Source organism: Homalodisca vitripennis, chromosome 5 (genome assembly GCF_021130785.1).
Source record: "Homalodisca vitripennis isolate AUS2020 chromosome 5, UT_GWSS_2.1, whole genome shotgun sequence".
Classification (NCBI taxonomy): domain Eukaryota; kingdom Metazoa; phylum Arthropoda; class Insecta; order Hemiptera; family Cicadellidae; genus Homalodisca; species Homalodisca vitripennis.
The window spans coordinates 50,576,136-50,600,318 of record NC_060211.1 but is presented as its reverse complement, the minus strand read 5'-3'; the positions used below and the strand labels follow the sequence as shown (position 1 = coordinate 50,600,318).

The following is a 24,183-nucleotide window of genomic DNA, read 5'->3' as shown; positions in this document are numbered from 1 at the left end:
CTAACATTTACCCTGAGTTTATGCTGCCTATATCAAGGTCTCTCTATTAATCCCGTAGTTTCTGATTAACGGTTTTAGACATTTGATTACCTATTCGAGAGTTCTACTGGTTTTAATAACCAGTTGCAAGAGTAAGAGTTAGTGAGTGCTTCATTAAAAAAATAAGGTTTTTGAGATTAAGTTATTGCACAACTGCAAGCAAATCGGAGTTCGAATGACAAGGATATTTCAGGTAAAAGAGAATAATCAGCCTATCTCAGTAATCTAGTAATATATAACCAGCACTAATTAACTGTTATATTTTAATTGGTAATTGATATTAATTAGATTTTTCATAGTGATATTTTTTTGATGTACTGTTAGGAACAATTACTTTACTTATAAATTTTAAGTTTAATTTGCGTCTTGACCGACTTATTAAAAGTTACTAAGCTGTATGTCGAACTCTCAACAAGACGGAAACTTTCCTAGTTGTGGATTTGCAAGAAATACAATGCTTTTAGGTATAAGCACAACAGGCACGTCCTTGTAGGTCCCATGTGATTTTTGATGCTAGAGTAAAATTCACGGATTGGGAAATCTCAGGCAAACTTGGATTGGAGATTTGGAGGTTGAAGTTGCTAAACTCTACAGAAAGATTAGGCGGAGTACTCTATAGCAAAGTAGTTTGTGCATTTTCACTATAAGTGGACTTTATGATTCCATCCGAACGACCTTGAACTGTTCAATAACAAGTAAACAATGCGTTAATATGAATGTTCAACTTTTCTAGACTTACTTGAACATTAAAAAATACACCTTAATGAAAGAATACATCTCTACTTATCTCTAACAATAGCACAATAAATATTGTACAATCATTTTTGTAAACAAAACAAAAGTAATTTATTACTTCGTAACTAATTACATGTTTACACCAAAGATTACGTTGAAGAGGGAAAATTCGCCTCTTTATTTTTATCGTTTGTCTCTCTCTAGGTAAAGTTCAATATGAAATTGTTCACTAAAGTGGCGTGTATATTTATGCTACTTTATGGGTGCATAATAAAACACTTTTGCACCTTTAATATTTTCAAGAATTTTACTCCTACTGACTTAAAAAGTTATAAACAACCACTCAACATTCAGAATGTACACAAACTATATGCAATGACATTTTTGAACAATTCGTCTCAATCCAATAATTTTATTACGAGACACACCTAGAGTAGTGGTTATCCGGATTATGATTCTACGTATATCCGGATTATCCGAAATTCATTACAAGAATTAGAGTACTTCGTAATTCAATTGATCTTTATAGAAATCCACTTTAATACAGAACTAAAATCTCATTTTTTACATTACTGCAGCTTGAAAATCATACTTTCTGACTATCTTTTGAGAGTTTTTTGGCTGTGAAGTCAAAAGTGACAGCTACTAGAATCCAAACTGTGTTGTCAGTTGTATGTCTCCGTGCATTCCGTTATGCATTCGTCTATGTTTAACAAATACTTATTACTGTTTTGTAATCTTCCCTATATGACAGTTATACAGAGTTATACATAGCATTCCGTACTATTATGCTATTAGCTTGCTTTTCCATGGAAATTGGGCTAGATTTAAGGCTATTGGAAAGAAAGCCAATCCTCACTGTATTAGTGTTTTTGTGATGCTAGTGCTCAAATTTTTACTGTCCGTACCAACCGAAATAGATTTTTAATGGCAGTTAGGTTTATCCAAAATGTCGATTATTTGTTATAGACTTGGTTGGTCCCATTAACTTTAAAAACCCCAGTAATCAATAAAGAATGAACCCTACATTTGTAAACAACGCTACATTCTGCGTACTTCTTCAATTCCACAGTCGAGAGTTCAGACATCACCGTATGTTAGTATTTGTATGTCTGTATTGTAGTACTTGCCTCCTGCTCGCCCAGAGCCGAGAACTCACAAAGCCGCACTACACCCTACACGTGTTAACTAACTCCACATTCTGCACATGCCTTCAACTCCACCGATGAGAGTTGAGACAGCATTGTATACTAATAATAATAATTGGTACTGCGTCGATAATTTCTGCATGCATTAGGTACATTCATCATTGTATACATTTTGCATTGATATAGCTATGCAATTCTATAACAGAACTGGAGTTTTCAATAATTTTCATTCCAGCGACTTGAAATGAACTCTTCAGCGCAGTAAAAAGTCTTTAACACAAGGTGTTTTAATCGAGATTTGAATAGTTTAGAATCACTAAGATGTGTAATACCGCAAGGCAGCTGGTTTATTAGTTTCACACCAACTTGAGACGGCAAGTGTTTAAACGGCGTTGTTCTATGTTGCACAATCCGAACGTTGTCCCTGCCTCTAATCTCGTATTGGTCAACGTCACTGCCTAGGACTAATTCGCATTTGAGTCGTATAGAACGACGTCGACATTATGGAGGCCAGGTAAAGTTAACACTCCAAGCTCCCTGAAGGTATCCTTTCAAGACTCTAAAATTTAATTTGTAAAGAACTCTGACAGCCTTCTATTGAACTCCAAATACTCTTTAGAGTTTTTATTTAGAACAGCTGCCCTACAATCTCAAGCCGCTTTAAGACAAATGTGGATGTATCAGGTCAAAGCAGGCAATTTTTAATACACCATAGAACACAAATTTCGCAAGGTTGCGCAAAATACAAATGTCAGAATCAACCTTGGAGCAGATGCTGTAAGTGTGATGTATTCAACTTGTTGACATAAATAAGGAAGAGAACTAGCCCTAATATTGATCCCTGAGGAACATCATAGGTCATCTTGCCCTGTTAGACAGGGAATTCTCAATCCTTACGCATTGGTATCCTTAAGATACGACAAGAGCCAATCGTACCCGTAATACCACTAGTCCATAAATGGTGCAACATTATCGCTTGGTGCACACAGTCAAAAAAGCTTTGGAGATGCCGAGAAATATGCTTATCACACGTTCTCGTCTCTCCAGGCCATTGGCAACATTATGAATAAGTTCAGTTACGGCATCGATTTGTTTCTTCTAAACCCGAACTGTTTAGGACAGTGAATTTCAAAGTGATCAAGAAATTGTTTAAACGGATTGAGGAAAGGTTTTTCAAAAACGTTGCTAAGAACTAGGAATATGGAAATTGGACGATAGTTGTTTCAGATGCAATGATCTTCATCTTTTATAAATCGTTGTCACATTGGATATCTTCAGTGCGGATGGAAAGGCACCCTGCGCAAACGAGAGATTGATCAATTTTGTGAGTAGTGTCAAAATATGCTTGAAGCACTTTTTAATTAACCACACAGACCTGCCATTAATGTCACAAGATTTTTTTGTTTGCGATCTTGCATGATACAGGCCATCTCTACCTCACTCTCAGGACGAAGGAATATGGATATCATTAATAACCCCCCGCAGGGGATATTTTGAAGAACTGTCTGGTTCAGCAATGGTTGAAAGAATTAATTGCTACTTTTAATGGATCATCAATAATTTTATTATGATTTTTAAGTTTCTGAATTGTAAATTATGAAGTATTTTGTTGTTTTATGTTTAATTTAAATATGTACTAACGCTTTTTGACAGATTATCGGATCATATTAGTTGATTTTCAACGTCTCGTCCCTTGGCGTTTCTCCATCCGCCCAAAAGAATCCAGAAATTATCATGATCTTTGATTAGAAATTTATTAAAAAGCTCTATGTTTGCTGGCTTTAGATCCTAGTATTTGTATGTTTGTACTGTATTAAAATTTGCCTTCTGCTCGATAAGCGCCAAGACCTCAGTCAGCCGCACTACACCCTACACGTCCACAAGTCCACAGTCGAGAGTTGAGACCGCATCGTATAGGTACTAGTATTTGTATGTTTGTACTGTAGTAGTTGCCTTCTGCTCGCCCAGAGCCGAGAACTCACACGGCTGCTCTACACCCTACACGTGTTAAACAACTCCACATTCCGCGCATTTCTTCAATTCCACAGTGGAGAGTTGAGACCGCACCGTATAGTATTTCCTGAAGGTGTTCGCTCGCTGCGGACATCAACTAGATGATTTAAGGGGTTTGGCGACAGCCGGTGACTGCGCTCGGGTTTCACGGCGCGGACACGGCGCGGCCGCCGCGACTTGTGTGTCCTGGAGTACTCGCCTCTCCGTCATACCGCCCTATCAGCCCGCTATTTACGACTGGTTGCGACTCTTTCCAATAAAACTGTTGTTAATGCGGCTATAACGCGGCGGGGCCCGGTCAATCACGAGACGGTGCGGCGGCGACCGACGGCTTCATTGTCCGGCACATGTCTCGGGTAACATCGACGTTCTGTCGTGTACTGTAGACCATTACTCATCGACAACGCCCGAATATCTCAGCCGGCTTTAATGTACCGTCAGACTCAGTCGTTCATTCATTGTGAATTCGGAACTTTCCACTGTCCTGTGTTAGTGTTTCATAGGACTATACAGTATATTATCCCCTGCAATTTCACAGAGAATTATTAGTATATATAATATTGTCAGTTATAAGTAGCCTACTTCGAGCATTATAGCCTAAGTAGCGTACATATTGTAGGTGTAGAATGTATTGGTACCATTTTTGAGAACACTAATTTTTCGTATAAAACCCAGTTCTAACCTATCCTTTTAGAAGCTCTTGCCTATGCTATTTAAATATACCATATAATAGGAACATACTTAAATTTAGTTATCATTTTACAATCGGTGTTGTTTTAGTAATACTAACAGTTCTACAGTATGAGGGTGATGACAACGAAAGAATAGCGCAGGTGGCGTGGCAGGGCACTTGCTCATTGGTTCCAAACGGAGACTTCAACGCTAGGTTATAAAGAATGCGCCCGGATTGCTAGGTGAAAAGGACCCTCCAATGTACTCGTAATAGGCTGTATATTTACTCACACTAACGGAATAGGTTTTAATGATCATTTTATTTATATACCAGAAATATATATTATCAGATTAAATTTTAGAAGGTGTGTAAATTGAGTTTTGTATCTTATTCAGGATCGGTTTGATTACAAGAAATGAAATTGTATAGCCTACTCTGTACTGTAAATTAAGTAGGCTATTTTTGCCAAAATATGAGATATTAATCTTCAGTTTTGCTATGTAACCCAATAGGTATTATGGTTCAAATACCCCATTAATCGTGCGCAATTATGAAACAGAAGTGTAACATAAGTTTCAACATTATTAACAATTTAACATTATTTTAATAGTCACATACATTAGATCACACATTACATCAGTACTTCATTATTTAATCACTTAGTGTTTGCTTCCTGACTAAGAGCAGGCATATTCCATTTAGTTAGTTAGTTTTTCCTCGTGAAATAATCCAGCAATGTGGTGTACTATAAATAAAGTACTATAATAAATAAACTATAAATAAAGTACTATAAATATGAATTCCAAACGAAACCATAGAGTTTAGTGACATTCAAAGCTTCAATCCAGTACTTCTTCTGCAGAAGAGAGCCTTGCGAGTGTCTGGGGGTATTGTACCGTGGGACCAATGTAAGAAACGCTTTCGGCCAGATGACAGTCTTACACTTCTTTGCATTTGTATTCTCCATTGTTCGGATTTCGACACAGCAGTTATAATCTTTTCCCTACTCCAAATTATACCTAAAAGGAAACAAAAAAAACTGCAGTTACACAAAGATTAACCTAAGACCGAAACTTTAACAGTTTGCCTTATAGTATTAAATCAGATTCGAATGTGGTTGTTTTCAGAAAATATCTGAAGCGCCACCTGGTTGGAAAAGTTCATTATGGTGGGAAAGACTCTTGATAGCACCATAACATTCCAATTATCAACATTTGGTAATGTCTTTAATGTGTCAATTTAAATGTACTACAAACAATTACAATGCAATACAAAATTAATGTATTTCATCTGTTAACTTATTGTTGTAAATATTGTTATTGACATGCACAGAAAACTATTCCAGTTCCTGTGTGTCGATAAACGAATTTGAAAGTGCCCACTGGCAGTCAAACATTACTATGCACACGTGACCGGCACATTTACACCTCAGGTGATAACGTAACGTATGTTCAACTCTCCGGGTACAAGATGGTGTCGAAAACCTATAAGGTAAATGTGCCGTCAGGACTTATGTAACAACTTTCCCAGAGCACAGCCTAGGCTAGGCGCGACGTGCGGGAGTCTGGCAGCTATTTATCAGGGCAGGCCGGTTACCGGCAGATTAGTGAGATTACCCAGACAGAGCATGATTGCCGGCGTGCGTGCGTACGTGTGTGCGCAACAGATGTGCGCCGACGTGTAAATATAGTGAGCATTTTGTACCAGTTGGACCACAGGCGGGAGAAACAATCATGCATTTTAGAGTCTCGGGTCCAAATCATAACGTGTTGATTTATAAGCGCATAAAATGTAATTATCGTGGGTAGCCGGAGGGGGACCATGTGAACGTGAATGCTCCCCGGTCGTGGGATCACCTGTGACCCCGGTGTGGCTGCTCCGGCCCGAGGTCTCCCCCGCACCACTCCCCTCACCGTACCTCACCGCGCTGTGCTGAGCCGCGTACCATCGTCTTCATTAGATCCTCGCTTACAACGTTTGCCGGGATGTGGAAGGTCTTGTACAGTCACGTTTTTTACGGTTTGATTCACTTAAGGTTCGTATTATATGTGCATCACTTGGTCAAACATATTCTCTGGAGTATGAAAGCATAATAGTACTTCGAACTTCTGCCATCCACACTTGAGATCCTCACTTATTACCTTTGTCGGGTTGTGGAAGGTCTTGTACAGTCACGTTTTTTACGGTTTGATTCACTTAAGGTCCGTATTATATGTGCATCACTTGGTCAAACATATTCTCTGGAGTATGAAAGCATAATAGTACTTACTTCGAACTTCCAAACTTGACATCCTCACTTATTAACCTTTGTCGGGATGTGGAAGGTCTTGTACAGTCACGTTTTTTACGGTTTGATTCACTTAAGGTCCGTATTATATGTGCATCACTTGGTCAAACATATTCTCTGGAGTATGAAAGCATAATAGTACTTACTTCGAACTTCCAAACTTGACATCCTCACTTATTAACCTTTGTCGGGTTTTGGAAGGTCTTGTACAGTCACGTTTTTTACGGTTTGATTCACTTAAGGTCCGTATTATATGTGCATCACTTGGTCAAACATATTCTCTGGTATATGAAAGCATAATAGTACTTACTTCGAACTTCCAAACTTGAGATCCTCACTTATTACCTTTGTCGGGTTGTGGAAGGTCTTGTTTCAGTCACGTTTTTTACGGTTTGATTCACTTAAGGTCCGTATTATATGTGCATCACTTGGTCAAACATATTCTCTGGATTATGAAAGCATAATAGTACTTACTTCGAACTTCCAAACTTGACATCCTCACTTATTAACCTTTGTCGGGATGTGGAAGGTCTTGTACAGTCACGTTTTTTACGGTTTTATTCACTTAAGGTCCGTATTATATGTGCATCACTTGGTCAAATCTATTCTTTGGAGTATGAAAGGATAATAGGACTTCGGACTTCTGCCATCTACACTTTAGATCCAAACTTACAATTTTTGCCGCGATTAGTTATTCTTACTAGTAAAACATTTATTGTTTGTCAATTTAATCTTTAGGTAAAATTTATAGAAATTGTAATTACTTTAGACTGTGTTCTAGTGTCTATTTTTGCGGTTGTATTCCACTTCGATTAAAGAAGTACAGTGAAATATCATAACTGCCCGCTGTGCCTTACTCTTCAATAGGCATACACTGGTGCTAAAGTATCTTCACTGTAGGCCTACGTCAAACTGTTGTCGAGATAATGTAAGGACAAACCTACGTAGACAAACACACAAAGACTTGAACTTTCAAACTGGCCCTATTTACAAATAATACGTGATGTCCCCTCGACGGGTTTTTTGACTTCAAAAACTGCGTTAAGAGTCTATAACTAAGTAATGCTGCAAGCAGTTACCCGCAGCTTCGCAGGCTATTTCGTAGGCTTTGCACGTGTGTAAGTACTTATGTTCGAGTAAATTATATTTCCGACTCAATGTTGAGATTGTCTTGTTGCCAAGATCAAAAAACGTAACCAAATGTGTATATTTGTGGCAATTGTAATTTACTCCGGTCTTATTATTTTTTTCCATAGTTGATTTTGCCCTGTTTCCCGATTAAGGAAATGTATATACATATACAGGTCTGAGAAGTCTATTTATGTCCAAAGACAACTAAGACGGGTTTTGTAACAGTCTTTTAATTTATGGAAAGCGTTAGATAGTAATTTTGTCTTTTACATCTGCAGTACAGTACTGACCAAGCCCCGAACACTTAATATTTGATAAAAATTACAGTTAAAAATATATTTTATAAATCTTTTAATTTTATTATCTTGATATTTTCAAATTCTGTGTTCGACAGTGGTTACAGAAAAGATTGAAATAAGAAGTGTTCTTACTATCATATTGTTTATCTATGTTTTCGCACTATAAATGTAAAACAATTGAAAATAGTAGTTAAATTAACTAATTATAAAGTTGTGGTGACATAACAATTTTTTACGCATAACAGTTCATTACATTTAATAGGCTTTTCCAATTACTATTTTACAACCTTATAGACAAAGATGGGATTTTTGCACCTTCAGTGGCCAGTAGAGCGTAGCCCGGAGGGATTTTCGAAATAAGAATAGGCTTATATTCATACCAGGAACCCTAAGAATGTTCACGTAAAATTTTAGTACAATCGGTTGAGTAGTTTAGTGAAACCAAAACAAACAAACAAAGTCACTTTTGCATTTATAATATTATTAGGATACATTAATTAAAAATTAGACTCTTTCCATCATTCTACGACAAAACTACGTAATACTGTTTAAGGTTTAACACGTATAGTGTGACTCAGGAAAACTAGCTCTTAATGGAATTGTAAGAAAAGTCTAAAGAGAAACCGATTAGTTTTAGTGGTAGTATCGATGATTATGTGCCTGGAGCAACAGCCTCTAAACAACTACTCTGCTATGCTGTTCACGTGGAAGGATTCTAATTATTTCACTTCGTTTTTCACACTAGTCACCTCTTCTTTATCAACGAACTTTGGATAACTGATTTCCTCCGACGCTGAGAGGTTAGTTGTGTTAAAAAAATAACAAAAGTGCTCTCATAAAACCTAACATTCTCGTAATGAATTCAATGTTTGGTTACACTGATAACTCTTATCTAGTAAAAAGTGATGCGTCGTATATGGACCAACCTGTTTTCTACGTCCCTTTCGGCTTTATCTCATGGTAAACACACTACCTTTAAGAGATAAAATCATGTTCAAAAGCCAGATAAGCAAATATTACATCTGGAGTTTTTACAAATATTTCTTTAGTAAATATTAAAGAAATATTTAAAAATCATGGCGTAGCATTATGGAGCTTCTTCTGAAATGTTAAGAATCAAACGATTCTCACTAGGTAACTTTCCGTTTATATCTTTTTATCTTCAGTAGGCTATACATTAAACTGTGCAATGTTGGTGCAACTGGCATATTAGTATATATTTTAATGTTATTTCATGTCTTAAAATATCAAATGGGTTTAAAAACTCTTTTTGAACGACAATTTGGAAAGTTATGTTTATATTAATTTTCATATTAAACTTTAGATCAATACTAGCACTTACCGGCGGTTTCGCCCGTAATTTATTTGCAAAATTGCAAGTATTTGATTGTTAGCTTCTGTAACATTTCTAACGATTTCTGTAACATTTGCACTATATGAGACAGATGTGGAGAAACTCCAAGGTTGAAGTCCGTAGCTTTCTTAGTGAATCCATTTATGATGTACTATGGAGTCCTGTGATACTTTTTTAAACAAAAGTAGACGTATATCATGTATAATCAGGTTCATATTTTTCAGTGTTCATGGTCAAGAGGAAACAATAGTAATAATAAAAGAATGAATATCATAAACAACATATATGCCATGAGTTGTTATGTGAACTATATTTTTCATGATAAAGAAATTAAATTTAAAAAGGAATAATACAAACTCATTTTATATTTAGATCGTTTAGTTGCCTAGATTTTTAAATGATCTGATGTACGATTTCAAGACTTCTTAAATGTTTTACATTTAAATTAGGTTTTAAAAACAAATTTCCTATTAGGTCGGAACAATTTTCTAAACGATTTTAGTTATATTGAATTGCATATGTCAATAACGGTCTGCCAGAATTTTGGTGAACAATATCAAAACTTTTTGTTATTACTCCAAAGAAAGTGATTAATTTTTCAGTATAATCTTCAGGCCAAAATTTACAGTAATATGCACATTCATACTTCGAACTGAAAAGTCAAAGCCCCTTCGGGCTTGAGGGGTAGAATGAAAGATCCTAACTTTCAACAATAATAATGTTTTGATAGCGGTTCAATTCAATTTTCACTGACAATAAAATGTAAAATTCGTGTAACTGAAAACTTATTCATAAATATTCTTTTCTATAGGATATTCAAATCTATCGTCAATACCTGTTGTACATTGTTGTTACCAGTTTAGTAAGGGTCTGCAGTGCTTATTGCATGAATAACTATGAAGAGAACGTTACAGTCAATTAATACAATGAATTAATAGACTTCATAATTACGGAAATAATAGAGATAATAAATTTCTGTACACAGTGTTAGATTGCATTTTAATATCGTGTTGCGCTGTGCTTATGTAAATGAATAAGTATCAACATGTAATCTGCCTATGTAATCCAACAATATCAATTTCTTTAATCGTCACAATTACCATATGATTGTACTGACTTGTTTTATGTATCTGTATATTCTTGTTCAGCTACTAAGTATACTTTAATTGCGTGAATTCGTAAAAAGAAAGAAATGAAGAAATTCTTCACGACTCCTCAGCGTGAACAAATTTAAGTTCCTTGTGGAGATCAGCATCAACGGAAATGGGCAAAACAGAGCGATACTTTTTCTACATATCTAATCTAAACGCACTGTGGTAGCATGAACTTCAACCAAATTGGCATAAACGTTCATAACGTTTGAAAGTTGAAAATAATCACCAACAGACTATAATTCGTTAGCCCTTGCCACTTGTAGAACCCTAGTGGCAAAAGTGCCATTAACATAACTCCTTGCATACAGTTACATGGATTTTAGCAAAAATTGCCGTAGACTTCGTTTGTAGCAGTTATTAACTAAGCGCATTTCTAAAGTCTTTTGGAGCTAATAGTGTTTTTGCATCACCAGGCCCATAACCTTTTTCTATAAAACCATCATCTACGTTTTATCATTCCACAGACTTCACATAAAAACGAAGTTTCAATGGTGGGGACTTTTATGAATGCACGACTGTCTGATTGAATATTGTCAAATATGTATTGAATGAATCAAATTACATCCGAGAAAATTATTGAGCCATTTTGAACCAGGAGAAGCGATTCAAGGGTCACAACCGTTTTCGGCACAACTAACCTGGGCATCCTGTGGATGGTAGGATTCTGAGGAAACGACATGAATGTTTTGTGCAAGTTAAGCACGTGGTAGTCACTTACTATGAATTCCTAATGGCATAGGAAAGCTTTTAGAAGCCACGAGCTTCTAGAGATCAGGAGCCCAATAGCAGTATTGGGAGAAATTCTCTACATGCCGTGAGTTCTCAGAGGCAAGAAGTTTTCAAAAGTCGAAATATCCAAAAGTCCAGTAAATTATAAGAGCCTATAGTTTTCAGATTGGAGGAGCTTCCAGAACTAGACAGCTCTCAAGGGCACGAAGCTCCGAGGGCAGAAGCTCTCAGAAATGAAGAGCTCTTAGAAACTCCCATAAACCAAGAGTTTTCATAGGCAATAAAATTGTATTGGATGAAAGCGTCTAGGAGTTACCTGGAATTTTCCAGAAACAAGGAGGATCAGAAGTATATACTCCCCGAGGTTGGGATTTCTAGACGATTACCATAGCCTAAGTGAAAAACTCTTAGAGCTCGGAGGGTACAAAAAATCGATAGCTCCAAGAGACTTAGGTCTGTCGGATTCTACTAGTATACTAGTGCTTTTAATGACCAAGAAATCTTAGACCGATATTTCAGAGACAGGGACACTCTAGAGGCTACGGTCTCTTGGAAGTCTCTGTAACTTTTTCACAGTTTCAAAATTGCAACAGTGTTCAATTTTTAATACAAAATTTCTTGGTAAATTAATAGTCCTACTAATACACAAAAAATAAAAAATAGTGCAATTTAATCACAAAACTAGTATCACCAAATTGGTCAAAGAAATTTAGGAATTAGCTGACTTCTTAGGCTACCATTTTTCTGAATAGCCTTAACACTGTTACAATACCACTAGGTTTAAATATTTTCCAAATGTTTGTACTTATGCACTATCCTAGATGATAAATAATTAGTGTATTCCTTGGTCGAGACACGTGTTTTCAAACCATTTTTATTTACAAATAGTTGTATTATTCTTTTATTTGCGAATTAATAAAGCTAAAAAGGTGGGTTTTCTTACTTGACATGGCTGTTTTTATTCATGGAAAGCTACACAACGTTTTCTTTCCTTCAATAGTGTGGTAAATATTGAGGACCAACCGTTCTACTTATAACAGTTGTCCAGTTTTACTCAATCTTCGAAATCTTCTAATAAACACATCTAATGTTTCTTGATATATAATGACTATATAGTTGTTCAGCACTAAATAGCAGAAATAGAAGCGTTGCCATTACAAGTTTTCATAAAAGCATAGTCTTGTGAAGTACAAATCTTAACCTCGTTGGGGTTTTCATTTCACAAATAAACATTTCCCATCCGTTAGAAAAATAAATATTGGTGGATAAAATGTATGTCTAAAACAAACACATCCTTGTTACTAATATGACAGATAGTGGTATTGGATTGCTGTCAAAATTTCAAAATAGTTAAACTTACTTGTATTTTAATGCGAATATTGAGGAACATTTAATAATCCAGTCTGTCTTCCTTGAAAGATTTGGACACATTCGGTATAATTCATCTCGCTGTTAAATTGCACTACTATATTAATGTATTGTGTATTAGCATAAATCTATGATTTATCTAAAATTTTGTATTATAAATTAAAAACTACTGCTATTTTTGAACTGTGAATGCCATAACTTTTTGTTAAAGGATACTCAACATATTAAATATACCTAATTAAAAAGCTCCAGTTTACCGCTAAAAACGTAATTTCCTATATAACTCACACAGGCAGATGGAAAACAAATCTTTTTCGGATATATGTTGCATTGATTTTGTTTTGTTTTGTACCTGAATAGAGTTATGTGTGAACTATTAGTCACCCGTTAAGGAACACCCTGTATAAAACAACATTTTTTACCCTAGTAAAAATATACTATATACTACGTTGAAAATGAAAACAAAACTGCTATTGCATCTTTTTCATATTTTCACATATAAAAAATAAATCTAGTAGGTTAATCTCATTATTTGAAGTGTTCAATAGGTATTTAGTCTTCAATGAAATTGTCAACGTTCATGATTAAATGAGATTACTATACTTTTTTCTGAGAATACAGACAATTAATTATTTACACTTTTTTCATGTTAAATTACTATTTGTGAAACAGCCTTTAACCTCTAAAGTGGAATAGTTGGAAGTAAATGTTAAAATAGTCAGTTTTTTTACGACTATATTCAAAATATAACACAAATTTAGCAATTATGTTTCAGTGACTTTTTCATATATTTTTCAATATATATATTGAAAAGGACGATCTAATATTAGATCGCTAAAAATAAAATAAAACATGTCTCAGTACTTTTATTGCGCAATTAAATACCTTTATATTTGTTTGGCTCCTTTTCGTCTGGAGGTAGAAGATGTTCAAAATCTTGAAATAACTCCCTCAAAAAAAGATTAAAGATTTTTTAAATCACAATCTTAATCCGCTCACGACCAGACTTTATCTCCTCCTAATTGATAGTATAACACACTTTATTAGTAGTAGCAATTTTTTGTGAGGGAGATTTGTACAAATTGATGTCATCTTCAAAATTTGTAGTATTTATTTCATAATTAGTTAATTCAAATCAAAATACTTGTTTGTAAATATTATCGTCTTTCCTAAATCAAAGGCGTCAATAAACCATAATATCAATCCGTAACGACATTTATTCAATACAACTTCTAAACACAACACAACATTACAACAGATTATAATCGTAAGAACTGCTGCCATACAATCAGCTGTCCAACAATGCGCAGCTGTTTATATATCTATCTCGATTCATTATAGAACAGGAGTTACTGATTACACATTAAAACATTAAGTTTGGGATGTTATCCTAATAATGACGTAACTATGTCATATGAAACTGTAAAAATACTCTTAAATTTGGACTTATTACTTTGCAACTATTGCAAGGTATTGCAAACAGCCGTGAAATTAGATTTTTTTATTTAATAATCGGTTCCAAGATATTCGCACTTATTTATAAATTTAGAGTTGTGTTCTACAAATCTTCTCGTACATTTTAGGAGAACGAGAAAATAAGAATAAAGTTACAACCAAACAGTTAGCCTACTAGTCTATAATAAATGTTTCTATTACATTTTGACGTGACAACGTCTTAAATTAGGTTGCGGCTCGGAGTCACTCATGAAAAAGTGTAACGCCCGGTAACGTTACGATGCCCTTCCAGTGGGTCCGCCGCACGGGATAAAGCAGATAACTATGTTTATTCGTGAAAATGTGGAGTGCTTAGATTCGTCATTTACAACAACTACAACAATAAAGGTAAATAATTGTACACTGATATTTCATTATCGTAAACTATGATTGATTGATTAATTGTTAGATTGACACAAAAGTTGAGAAACTGAGTTTATAGGTTATGTCATACTATTGACAAATGTTGATAGTGTTAAGTAAATTATTAGTTTAAATCACTCTGCAATCAATCGTAATTCAGTCTGAAACAGCGCGTATTGCTAGTCAAACATTTAAAATAACAAACTATAACCTCTAACCTGTCATAACAGTGCGACCAAACAAACGAACTAAACCGACCAATCACCACGCGCGGAGTTAGAATTTAACTGTGTTTAGCAAGAATTTCAAATTCCAATTTTAGTAAATGTTTTATTCAACTTTACCATTTACAATAACAAATTTTAATTAATTTCAAATTATGTACAATGTTTTAGTAAACAAAATATATTTCTATAGTTAAAATTTGTGCAATTCTTATTTTCATTCAATTCCTTGTTCCAATTGTGCAATTTAATAATATTCATATCAATAAATATTCTACCGAGAAAAAGACGTTGTCACGTAAAATCTTCGCCCGTAAAACCGACTTTACAGGCAACCATAATTTTTTTTATTTCCATTTTATAATTGCTTAAAGGAAGCGTATAATTTAAATTCCTTCTAATATGTAAATATGTCAAACTGTAATTAGAACAAACTTATTTTCCTCTTGTCATTAATATTTTTAAATTTTACAATCAATATTCTTATAATAGCAACTTTTCAGTTTATTTTGTACCCATAACAAACTATCATAGCACGAAGACGTTCCGTAGTTTTCTGTTTTTCTGTTCTGTCTCTTCAGAATATTGTATTGAAATGTTCAGTTTTTTCAGACAAGTGTTTATGCTAGTAAATATTTCAGCCTTTTTCTTATTCAGTTATGATTCGATCTGTTTAAGTTTTGAAGAATAATAACACCACATATTAATTATACGAGTTTACCACCAATCTCACTTTTTAGTACTAGACGTTTTGATTTCTAGTTTTGAAAACATGTCCATTTATAATTATTTCTTTAATTTTACTTTAGAGAATATATCTATACTATGTCTGTATATAACTTAATTCCATCCATGTTATTTTACCTTTTAAAAATAAACAAATGATAAGAAGATATAAAAAATAACACAATCAGTTAAATTACTAAACAGGTAACAGCTGTAAATAATTAAATAATAAATAATTTATGTAGGTAGGGAAAAACAATAGATTATTACAAAATAAAATTGTTCTACTTAACACAATGAGATAATCAGTCAATTAAGTTCTATCTCTTAGATTTATATAAATATATTCAAGGAACGTCTAATTCAGTTTTAGAAAGATGATAAACCAGTTTAGTATTTATCCTGTTAATGTTTGTGTCTTTCTTAAAATATTCCAAGCATCAGCCCTTACTATTCTGTCTGCAATATCCTTCGTGGATCCAGAATATGTAATTTATACTAAGTAATGTTTCCACTTTGAATTTTATTTACAGCTAGCGTCTACTCTACTTATTTATTACCACAGAAGCATACTTTTACAGTCAAAACACGAACTCTACAAAAACAAGAAAATTATTGCAAATCAACAAAAAACCTTTCCAGAGAGGTGTGGTGTTTGCTGCTACATAGTTCTTATGTAAGACATGTAAGCTCAAAACAACAAATATATTAAAACCGTCAATTATGATAAAACCCCTAACAATTTAAAAACAATTAGATCTATTATATTGAGAGATAAAATATTCAACAATGTAAATAATAAATTAATCAGGTATAGGTATGAATCCAACAATTATCTAAATATCATAATGTAATAGATTATACATACTACATTTTCCTTTAAAAGATGGGGAAATTTAATTTTTAACATAAAGCAAATCAACAAAGGCCAAAAATAACATAAATATGATACAATTCCAGCTGAATTTTAAATGAGTAGAAAAGTGAGTCTATTCTGATTGTGACGGCTAATCAAGATATTTTAGAAACAAACGCCCCGCGGCATCATAGTGACTAACCGCCACCAGATTTATTCCAGAAGGGTCAAGCAAAAAGGGATAATCAAAACACCAGTGGACTCATTTGTTGTTTCTGCTTTATTATGCAATCTAGGGGTAAACAGTGTTTATTGGAGGCGGCCAAGCGCGGCAAGGCGCGGGTCTGAGCAGGTAGGCTCATCATGAGGGGCCCTGGAGTGCCATTACAGGGAACTTCTTTAATACCTGCTATCAGTGACCCCGTGATTACAGGACCATCTGTCAGTGAGTGTGTCATTGTTAATGTTTCTGTTACGGTTACAATCACTTATCAGTGTCTCTGTTATTTTTGCTGTCACTGTCACCACTACAGTTGCTGTTTTTTGTAGCATTGGAGTAACCCTCCTTTCCCTATGAATAATGATTTATGTTTGCAACATTCCTGTGATTGTGCCATTTTTAATGATGCTGTTGCGGCTGCCACCAGTAATCTTAGTGCCTCTATTTTTTGTACTTGCTGGGTTACGTCCAATGTGTTTAAACATTCCGAGTAGTATTTTTAGATGTTTTTGATGAAGATTGGTGTACCTTAAGGATCTACCTTTGTACCCCTTCTTTTTCTCAAACCATCAAACGTATCGAGGCCATTAAACCTTTTGGTTTTGCGGGTAAAACCAGCCATATTAATTCCACTTGAAATGTCGTAAATATACAGCCAATTCTTTTTTTATTTCTGGCTGGTTCTGCATCAATAGCCTAAAATAGTCTTTAAGTGGAATTTTATTTTAAAGCCCCTCACAATAGTTATACACTTGATAAAAATTCAGTATAAAGAACTTTTTTTGTATTTTTTTGTAGGTCCACCTTGATTTTGACTTGATATAGACGAGCCATATTATCGAAGCAGCTACGTTGAGCCACAAATGTCATAAGATGCCTTTCTACATTTGACTCAGAAGAAGTTCTTACATTGGGCTTTCTTTCAATCAAAATTGAGATTCTGTACATGAATTTGGTAGAAATTAATTTAGTAGTGTTAACTCTTTAGCTTTGAGGCTGTCCTCTAATGTTATCTGTTAAATAACATTACCGATCAAGTAGGGTCCTAAGCTTGACCCTAGTTCTGCTCCATCACTGTTGCATTGTATGTATTGCCTGGCACAGAAAACCTGCGTGTTCCATTGTGACAACAAATGTTTCTGATTCTGATTTTACCCTCCTTTCTTCAATAACAACTTATGTTCCTGTTACCCCCTTTAGTGGTTATCTTCTTGGTAATGGTGCTGTAACAGTTACTATCACTTAACATGTTTCAGTTTTAAGGCGTTATCAATGAAACTATCAAACGTCTTATCGCTATAAAGGTAGTGAACTAGGAAATGATCAACCGGGCTAGAGTTTGACTCTAGTCTTTTTCTATAGAATGGATCTTTGTAAACTATATTTGATATTTCTCTCAGAAATTTCTAAATGAAGTCCAAGGAAACAGTCTTATTGGTTGTTAAATCAAGATTAAAAAATATTTTTCATTTTTTTTCTGACACTCATAACTCCCCAGCGGTCTGCCTCCTACGGTAGTGTCCTACGCGATGGCAACGAACATCCCTCGAACCGCTTATCACATTACGGAATAAAATTCTAGGTTAGTTGCGGCACTCGGTGATAAGGTAAAGAGCCACACGTCAGAGCCAGATAGGATAAGAGCGATAACAATACCGACCAGATTAGTGTTAATTGTTTCCCTTCTATACGGAGTAGAACTGTCCAGTAACTGGAAAACATCGTTCTGTAGTGGTCATGGTCTACAAGAACAGTTTGAATGACGGGCACATAACAGATTTTAACCGATATTTTGTTGTATTTTTACATAGGAACCAAATAAAATGTTCCCACTAATAAATGGCGTATTACAGAGTACTAATACAACATTTTTCACATCAGACAATACATTAATCATCTGATTCAACTAATTTTAAACAAGATACTGAATACTGTTAAAGGTTTTGTTTTTGACACTTCTCATGACAGTTAGTGCATTCTACAAGTAATGATACAAATTATTAACAAGGCAATTATGTAGAGTGTTATAGTAATTGGAAATTAAATAACTTTGTTCGTGTATTGTTTATTTTAAACCAAGAAGTATCTAAAAGTTGACAACATTGATTTATAGTTTATTGAATCTATTTTAGGGACTTGCCATTGCAGTTATTCTTCCACTGATCGACATTTTATTGTTATTTATGTAATCGTGTATGGAAATGTAATGTTCATTGAAGATTCATGAAAATAAACTCGTAGCCTTATTATTATAGATCGTGGGTGACTTGTTTTTGTTCATTAACACCCTATTTATCTAAGTTAATTATTTGTGCAATATATAAAAGGGTTTTATGTATGAATAAATAAAGCATGATTATAATTTGATCTTATGAATTAAGCGTACTATTGAGTAGTATAGGAAAGAAATAATAAAATGATTGTATTACCTGTAATAGCTGTATTATAAGAGCTTGAAGCTCAAAACTGCCCTTAGAAGTCCTTTTTTTTGAAGGGGGAGTTATTGAAATTTTGTGATGAATGGGAATACTTTAGATTTTTTGTTCCTACATATTATGTGTTTGTGATAAACAAAATCTCAGACTCTAATATAAAAGGTTTTTTAGTACAACTCGTTAATTAATAACTAATGAAGCTTCACACAACGTATAGGGATGGATTGATTCAATATAAATTTTGAGTTTTACCCTAGTTCACCTTCCCCTTGGTGCAGCTTCTGGAATCTGACACTGTCACAGCCTTGACTCCTGAACTCTATACTATGTTCGTATGTAAAGATCCAACAAAATCGGCGACGAAGAAGTCAAAATGAACTTTAATTCGTTTCAACTTCAGATATACGCAGAGTACAAAATGTAGTATAATCTAGAAGAAGAGGTATTCTTATTGTCTCATCAGGCCAACTTGAATGCACTACGATGTTTTAGACACAACCTCTAAGCAAATAGGAGCAATTTGTTATGCATAACTTAGCTATGACATACCTCCCCCCCTCCCCAAGAGTTTTAATTGAAGTATATTTAATTATAAAAGGAGCGAAACAAAGTAGGGATTATTTTTAATTTTTTGTCAATTACACTGTATAAAGTTGTGTTTATACTCTGTAATCTTTCTTCATAGTATATTAGGTTTGTATTTCCGTTTCCTAAATGACTTTTACACAAGATGTAGCAGTTACACAGCAAGGCGCTTCAAAGCAAAAAATTACAGGAAGTAAGTGATGCAGCAGTGTTCTACGTACGTCCAAAGGGGGAAAACTGTTTTTGAGTGTACATTACAGGGGACAATTGTACCTTACATACAGAGCTAACAACAGGACTTGCATGAGAAATCCTTCACATTAGAAGAGGTTCCAAACTGACAGTTTTTGTGATGTTGCAGGTACATCCACAGCAAGGAGAAGCCCTTCAAGTGCACGGAGTGCGGCAAGGGATTCTGTCAGTCCAGGACTCTGGCCGTCCACAAGATCCTGCACCTCGAGGAGTCGCCCCACAAGTGTCCTGTGTGCAGTCGCAGTTTCAACCAGCGCTCCAACCTCAAGACCCACCTGCTGACCCACACCGACATCAAACCTTACAACTGCTCCGCATGCGGCAAAGTCTTCCGCAGAAACTGCGACCTCCGCCGGCACAGCCTGACCCACAACCTAGGCTCCGTGGCAGAAACTGCGCCTCTCAGCCTGGAGGCGGCGGCGGCCAGGGACAAGACAGAGGCCGTCCAAGCCTCCCAAGCCGCGGAGACTTCCCAGCTCGTCTCGTAGTCCAACCGCCGTCACCCTTCGTGGCCCCTGTGATATTTCTCGATTTCCAATGTTATAAACTATTGACTGGCACACATTGCCTTACAAATTATGTAAATACGTTGATATTATTTAGTATTTTTATATTTGTTATAGAATTCTAAGACTCTTTCGTACAAGGTTAGGTTAATATTTAGGTGGAATGAGTGTTGCCTTACCTGATTTGTGGATGTTAAAAATGTAGCAACCCTCCTTACGGTTATTTACATAGGTTACTTAAGGTGTGTGTTTGTATGTGCCTACTCATGAAATCAACAATAAAAACACAAAAAGCAAGTCTGATTACTGTTATAGAAGGGTATAAAAAACCGACTTACAAACAAACAACGCTTTCTACCAAGGGAGGTTTTTTTAAATCTTGTTTCAGCTTAAATAACGAAGCGAAGAAAAAATGTAGGAGTAATAGTTTTGCAGTGTTTTTTCAACAAATATTTAATTTAAGACTCGACTGTAGTAAAAAGACCTTAAGGATTTCCCATAAGAACAATGTTAAACCTCATGCAGTGTTCCACGCTTATTTTTAGGCGTACGATTATGGCAGTTATTTCTTTCCAAAGATATATAAATAATACGCATCCAAACGCTTTTAATTGTTTAAATATATTTTTATGGGCTATTCAGAAGAAAATTTCCAAATTCGATCTACTTCATTATTTAATTATTCAAAAAGTATACACTTAAGAAAAAAAGAACTAAAAAGCGTTTAGATGTGTACTAATTAGATATTAGAAATGAAGTACCTCCCTATAACGCTACAATCTGAGCGTTAGACTGCATGAGATTTAACATTTTTACTACGGCAAAAACTCAGGATGGTTTTATTACAATCGTTTCTTAAGAGATATGTTTTGTGTATAAAGTTTCAATGTCATTTCAAAAAATATATAACATAATAATGATTATGTAAGTAAAATTATAATTTCGAATTACTCGATTTTACTGCCAATGTACTTTTTTTATCAGTGTAAATATTGAGTTGATGTTCATTTCAGTTATAAAAATACGAAATAGACATAATAATATCAATAAGAAGATGTTTACACGTGGAAACCCTCACTTACTACCTATATTGAGGGTGATAATGATGCAGGCAGTTCCAGTTTGGTTTCTACAATTTCAGAAACGGCCTTATTTATGAAACAAATTCAGGCAAATGACCATTAACAGTATATATTAAGGTCTCTGAAATAAATATCCTGTTTTTACGTTTAGTATAGTAATTTATAAAACTTGAAACATGAATCAACGGTTCTGCTTTGATTAAAACATTGATATATTTAGAATATTTTATAAAGGTGTACAAATAACTAAGATCATTTATGCTATCACAAAAATGCCATATCCGCACGGTGATTTGATCCCAGGACTCTGGGATTGGTAATATCAGACGCTAGCTACTTAGCTACTAGGAACGGTATCGAATTGACATTAATTCAATTTAATAATTCTTTATTGTCATTATTTAACAATTATAAAAAATTTTACGACATGCGTCACTAATCATATTTGTCGTCCAATAAAACATTTCAAATAAAAATAATATTAATAAAAAAATGTATACATTAAATGTCACAATTATAAATATACACGTATTTTTAAATCTTTCATATCAACTGAGTCGGAAACCCTTTAGCTCCCCACGTATTTCAGCTCTGACAACGTTGGTTCCAGGAACTCATCCACGGAATATAATGCGTTTGTCATGAAATATTCTATTTGAATTTTGATTGATTTGTTATGTTTAATTTTTTCTGGTAAACAAATGATAAATCTGAATCCCATTTGAGATGGGAGATGGTCAATGGCCATGAAGCTGTAGCCTGTGTTGAGGAACTCTGTAGTTTTCTCCGGCTCTTGTATTATAACCATGGACACCCCTGCCTTGCAGCAGCGTGCAGAACTTGCTCGTCTCAAGCACGTACAGCGCAGGCAATGTCATAGTTTGAGTTTCAATTTAGATTGGATAAACAGCTAGCTCCTGTACTTAAAACTTGGGAGGTAAAAAATGTGTGTAATAGTTTTTGCTATTTAAATACAGTTCAAACACAGAGCAATAGCAATTAAAAGAAGTGTAGTTAACTTCATTGCTTCTTTGTTTATCTAAGTAAGGTGAGGCTACAATTCAAAAAAGGGTCAATGCTATTGCATTAAATTAATTGTATTGGTTACTGTAGTGCCGTTAGTTTAGACTAAAATGCAATATTGTATATATTTTCTTAGTTCTAGAACGTTGTGATTTGTACATTTTTATTACTATTTGTGTTAGTTATAAAGGAACAACAACCCTTTGACTGATATTAGTGTTACATTGAACACAGACAATAGAATTATATTTACATTTTACAATTTCGATTTAAATATATGTTTTGTGTTAAATATTGTAGGTTTAATTGATACAGTTTTTTATGTACGTTTGTTTTGAGTTTTCTTTCCCTGGTTTTCCAAACAGTATAATAGGTTAGTGTAAGGCGTGTGTGACGTTTTAGGACATTCTCGTAAATTTAATACTAATTAAATCATGTGTATGATTCCATTTTATATATATATATATATATATATATATATATATATATATATATGAAAGAACATTTGCTTCGAATTTTATTTTAGAAAGGGTACAAGGACTGCGGACATACCATTGTTTAAGCGTGAGGTCCTCCGTGTACAAAGCGATCCAAATACTCGGGGTGATATAACCATACTCAGTGACGTAACTAAGGAAGGAATAAGTTTTTTAAAGTTTAAAACATAATCGTATAACTGTAATTAAACTGGCTTTAAATGAAGCAGTTAAATATTTTATTTTGAATTAGGACTATCTAACAAAGGTACTATGTTATAATCTAAAGTAAAACTGTTATGTTACTTGGTTTTAAATGGCATAATCATTTTAATTTAAAAAAAATTTAAAGTCAGAAATTTATAATCTCCAAAACACGTTTTTAGTTTTAGCCAATTAAATAAAACCATACAAAACTTTTCTTTTGATGAAAGAAAATGTTATGTTCGAATTCCAATCAAAATGTGCATTTATGTTTTAACATGGAAGCTTACTAATTTTATACGTCATTTCACCATAATTTTACATTAGGTAAATAACGCTTTTTGTTATTTAATTTAGGTAATATTTTAAGTCGCTAATCTCTCGAGAGTTCATCCAGTGTTGCTGAAGCAATCAAAACGGTTATTTCTTAATAGTCGTAATTATAAAAAAAAAACACGCAATGAAGAGAATTTCCGTGGAGGTTTTATCAACATTTAACATTAGTTGTGAAAATGAGTGACAACTTTATTCATGCCACATTTTGTTTTTTGGCTAAGGTATTTTATTTACAAAAAAATTGTTTTCAAAATGTAATGGTTGATTACATAGTTAGCCTTTAATGAAATACTGCATCATTAAAAACTTCATAACATTCTCGCCTGAAATGTTTTTCTGATACAAAGCTTTTAGAAAAACACACCCAGCAAAAAAGGTACACCAACTTTGATAAAGAGGTGTTTACTTTGAAAGTGAAACACGAGGTTTCGGAAACTGTATCTTGTCACTTCTTCAGGTATCAAATATGAA

The 24,183-nt window shown here is 34.2% G+C and overlaps 1 protein-coding gene across 1 annotated transcript in view; it reads left to right on the top strand.

Annotated features, from left to right (window-relative positions):
- Positions 1–23,022, top strand: part of LOC124362155 (protein sister of odd and bowel) — a 41,758-nt gene extending 18,736 nt beyond the window's left edge. Inside the window, exon 2 of the mRNA XM_046816398.1 lies at positions 20,195–23,022. Coding sequence (XP_046672354.1) covers positions 20,195–20,573 — 379 coding nt within the window. The 3' untranslated portion in view covers positions 20,574–23,022. The remainder of the gene's footprint in view (positions 1–20,194) is intronic.
- The last annotated feature ends 1,161 nt before the right edge of the window (positions 23,023–24,183 follow it).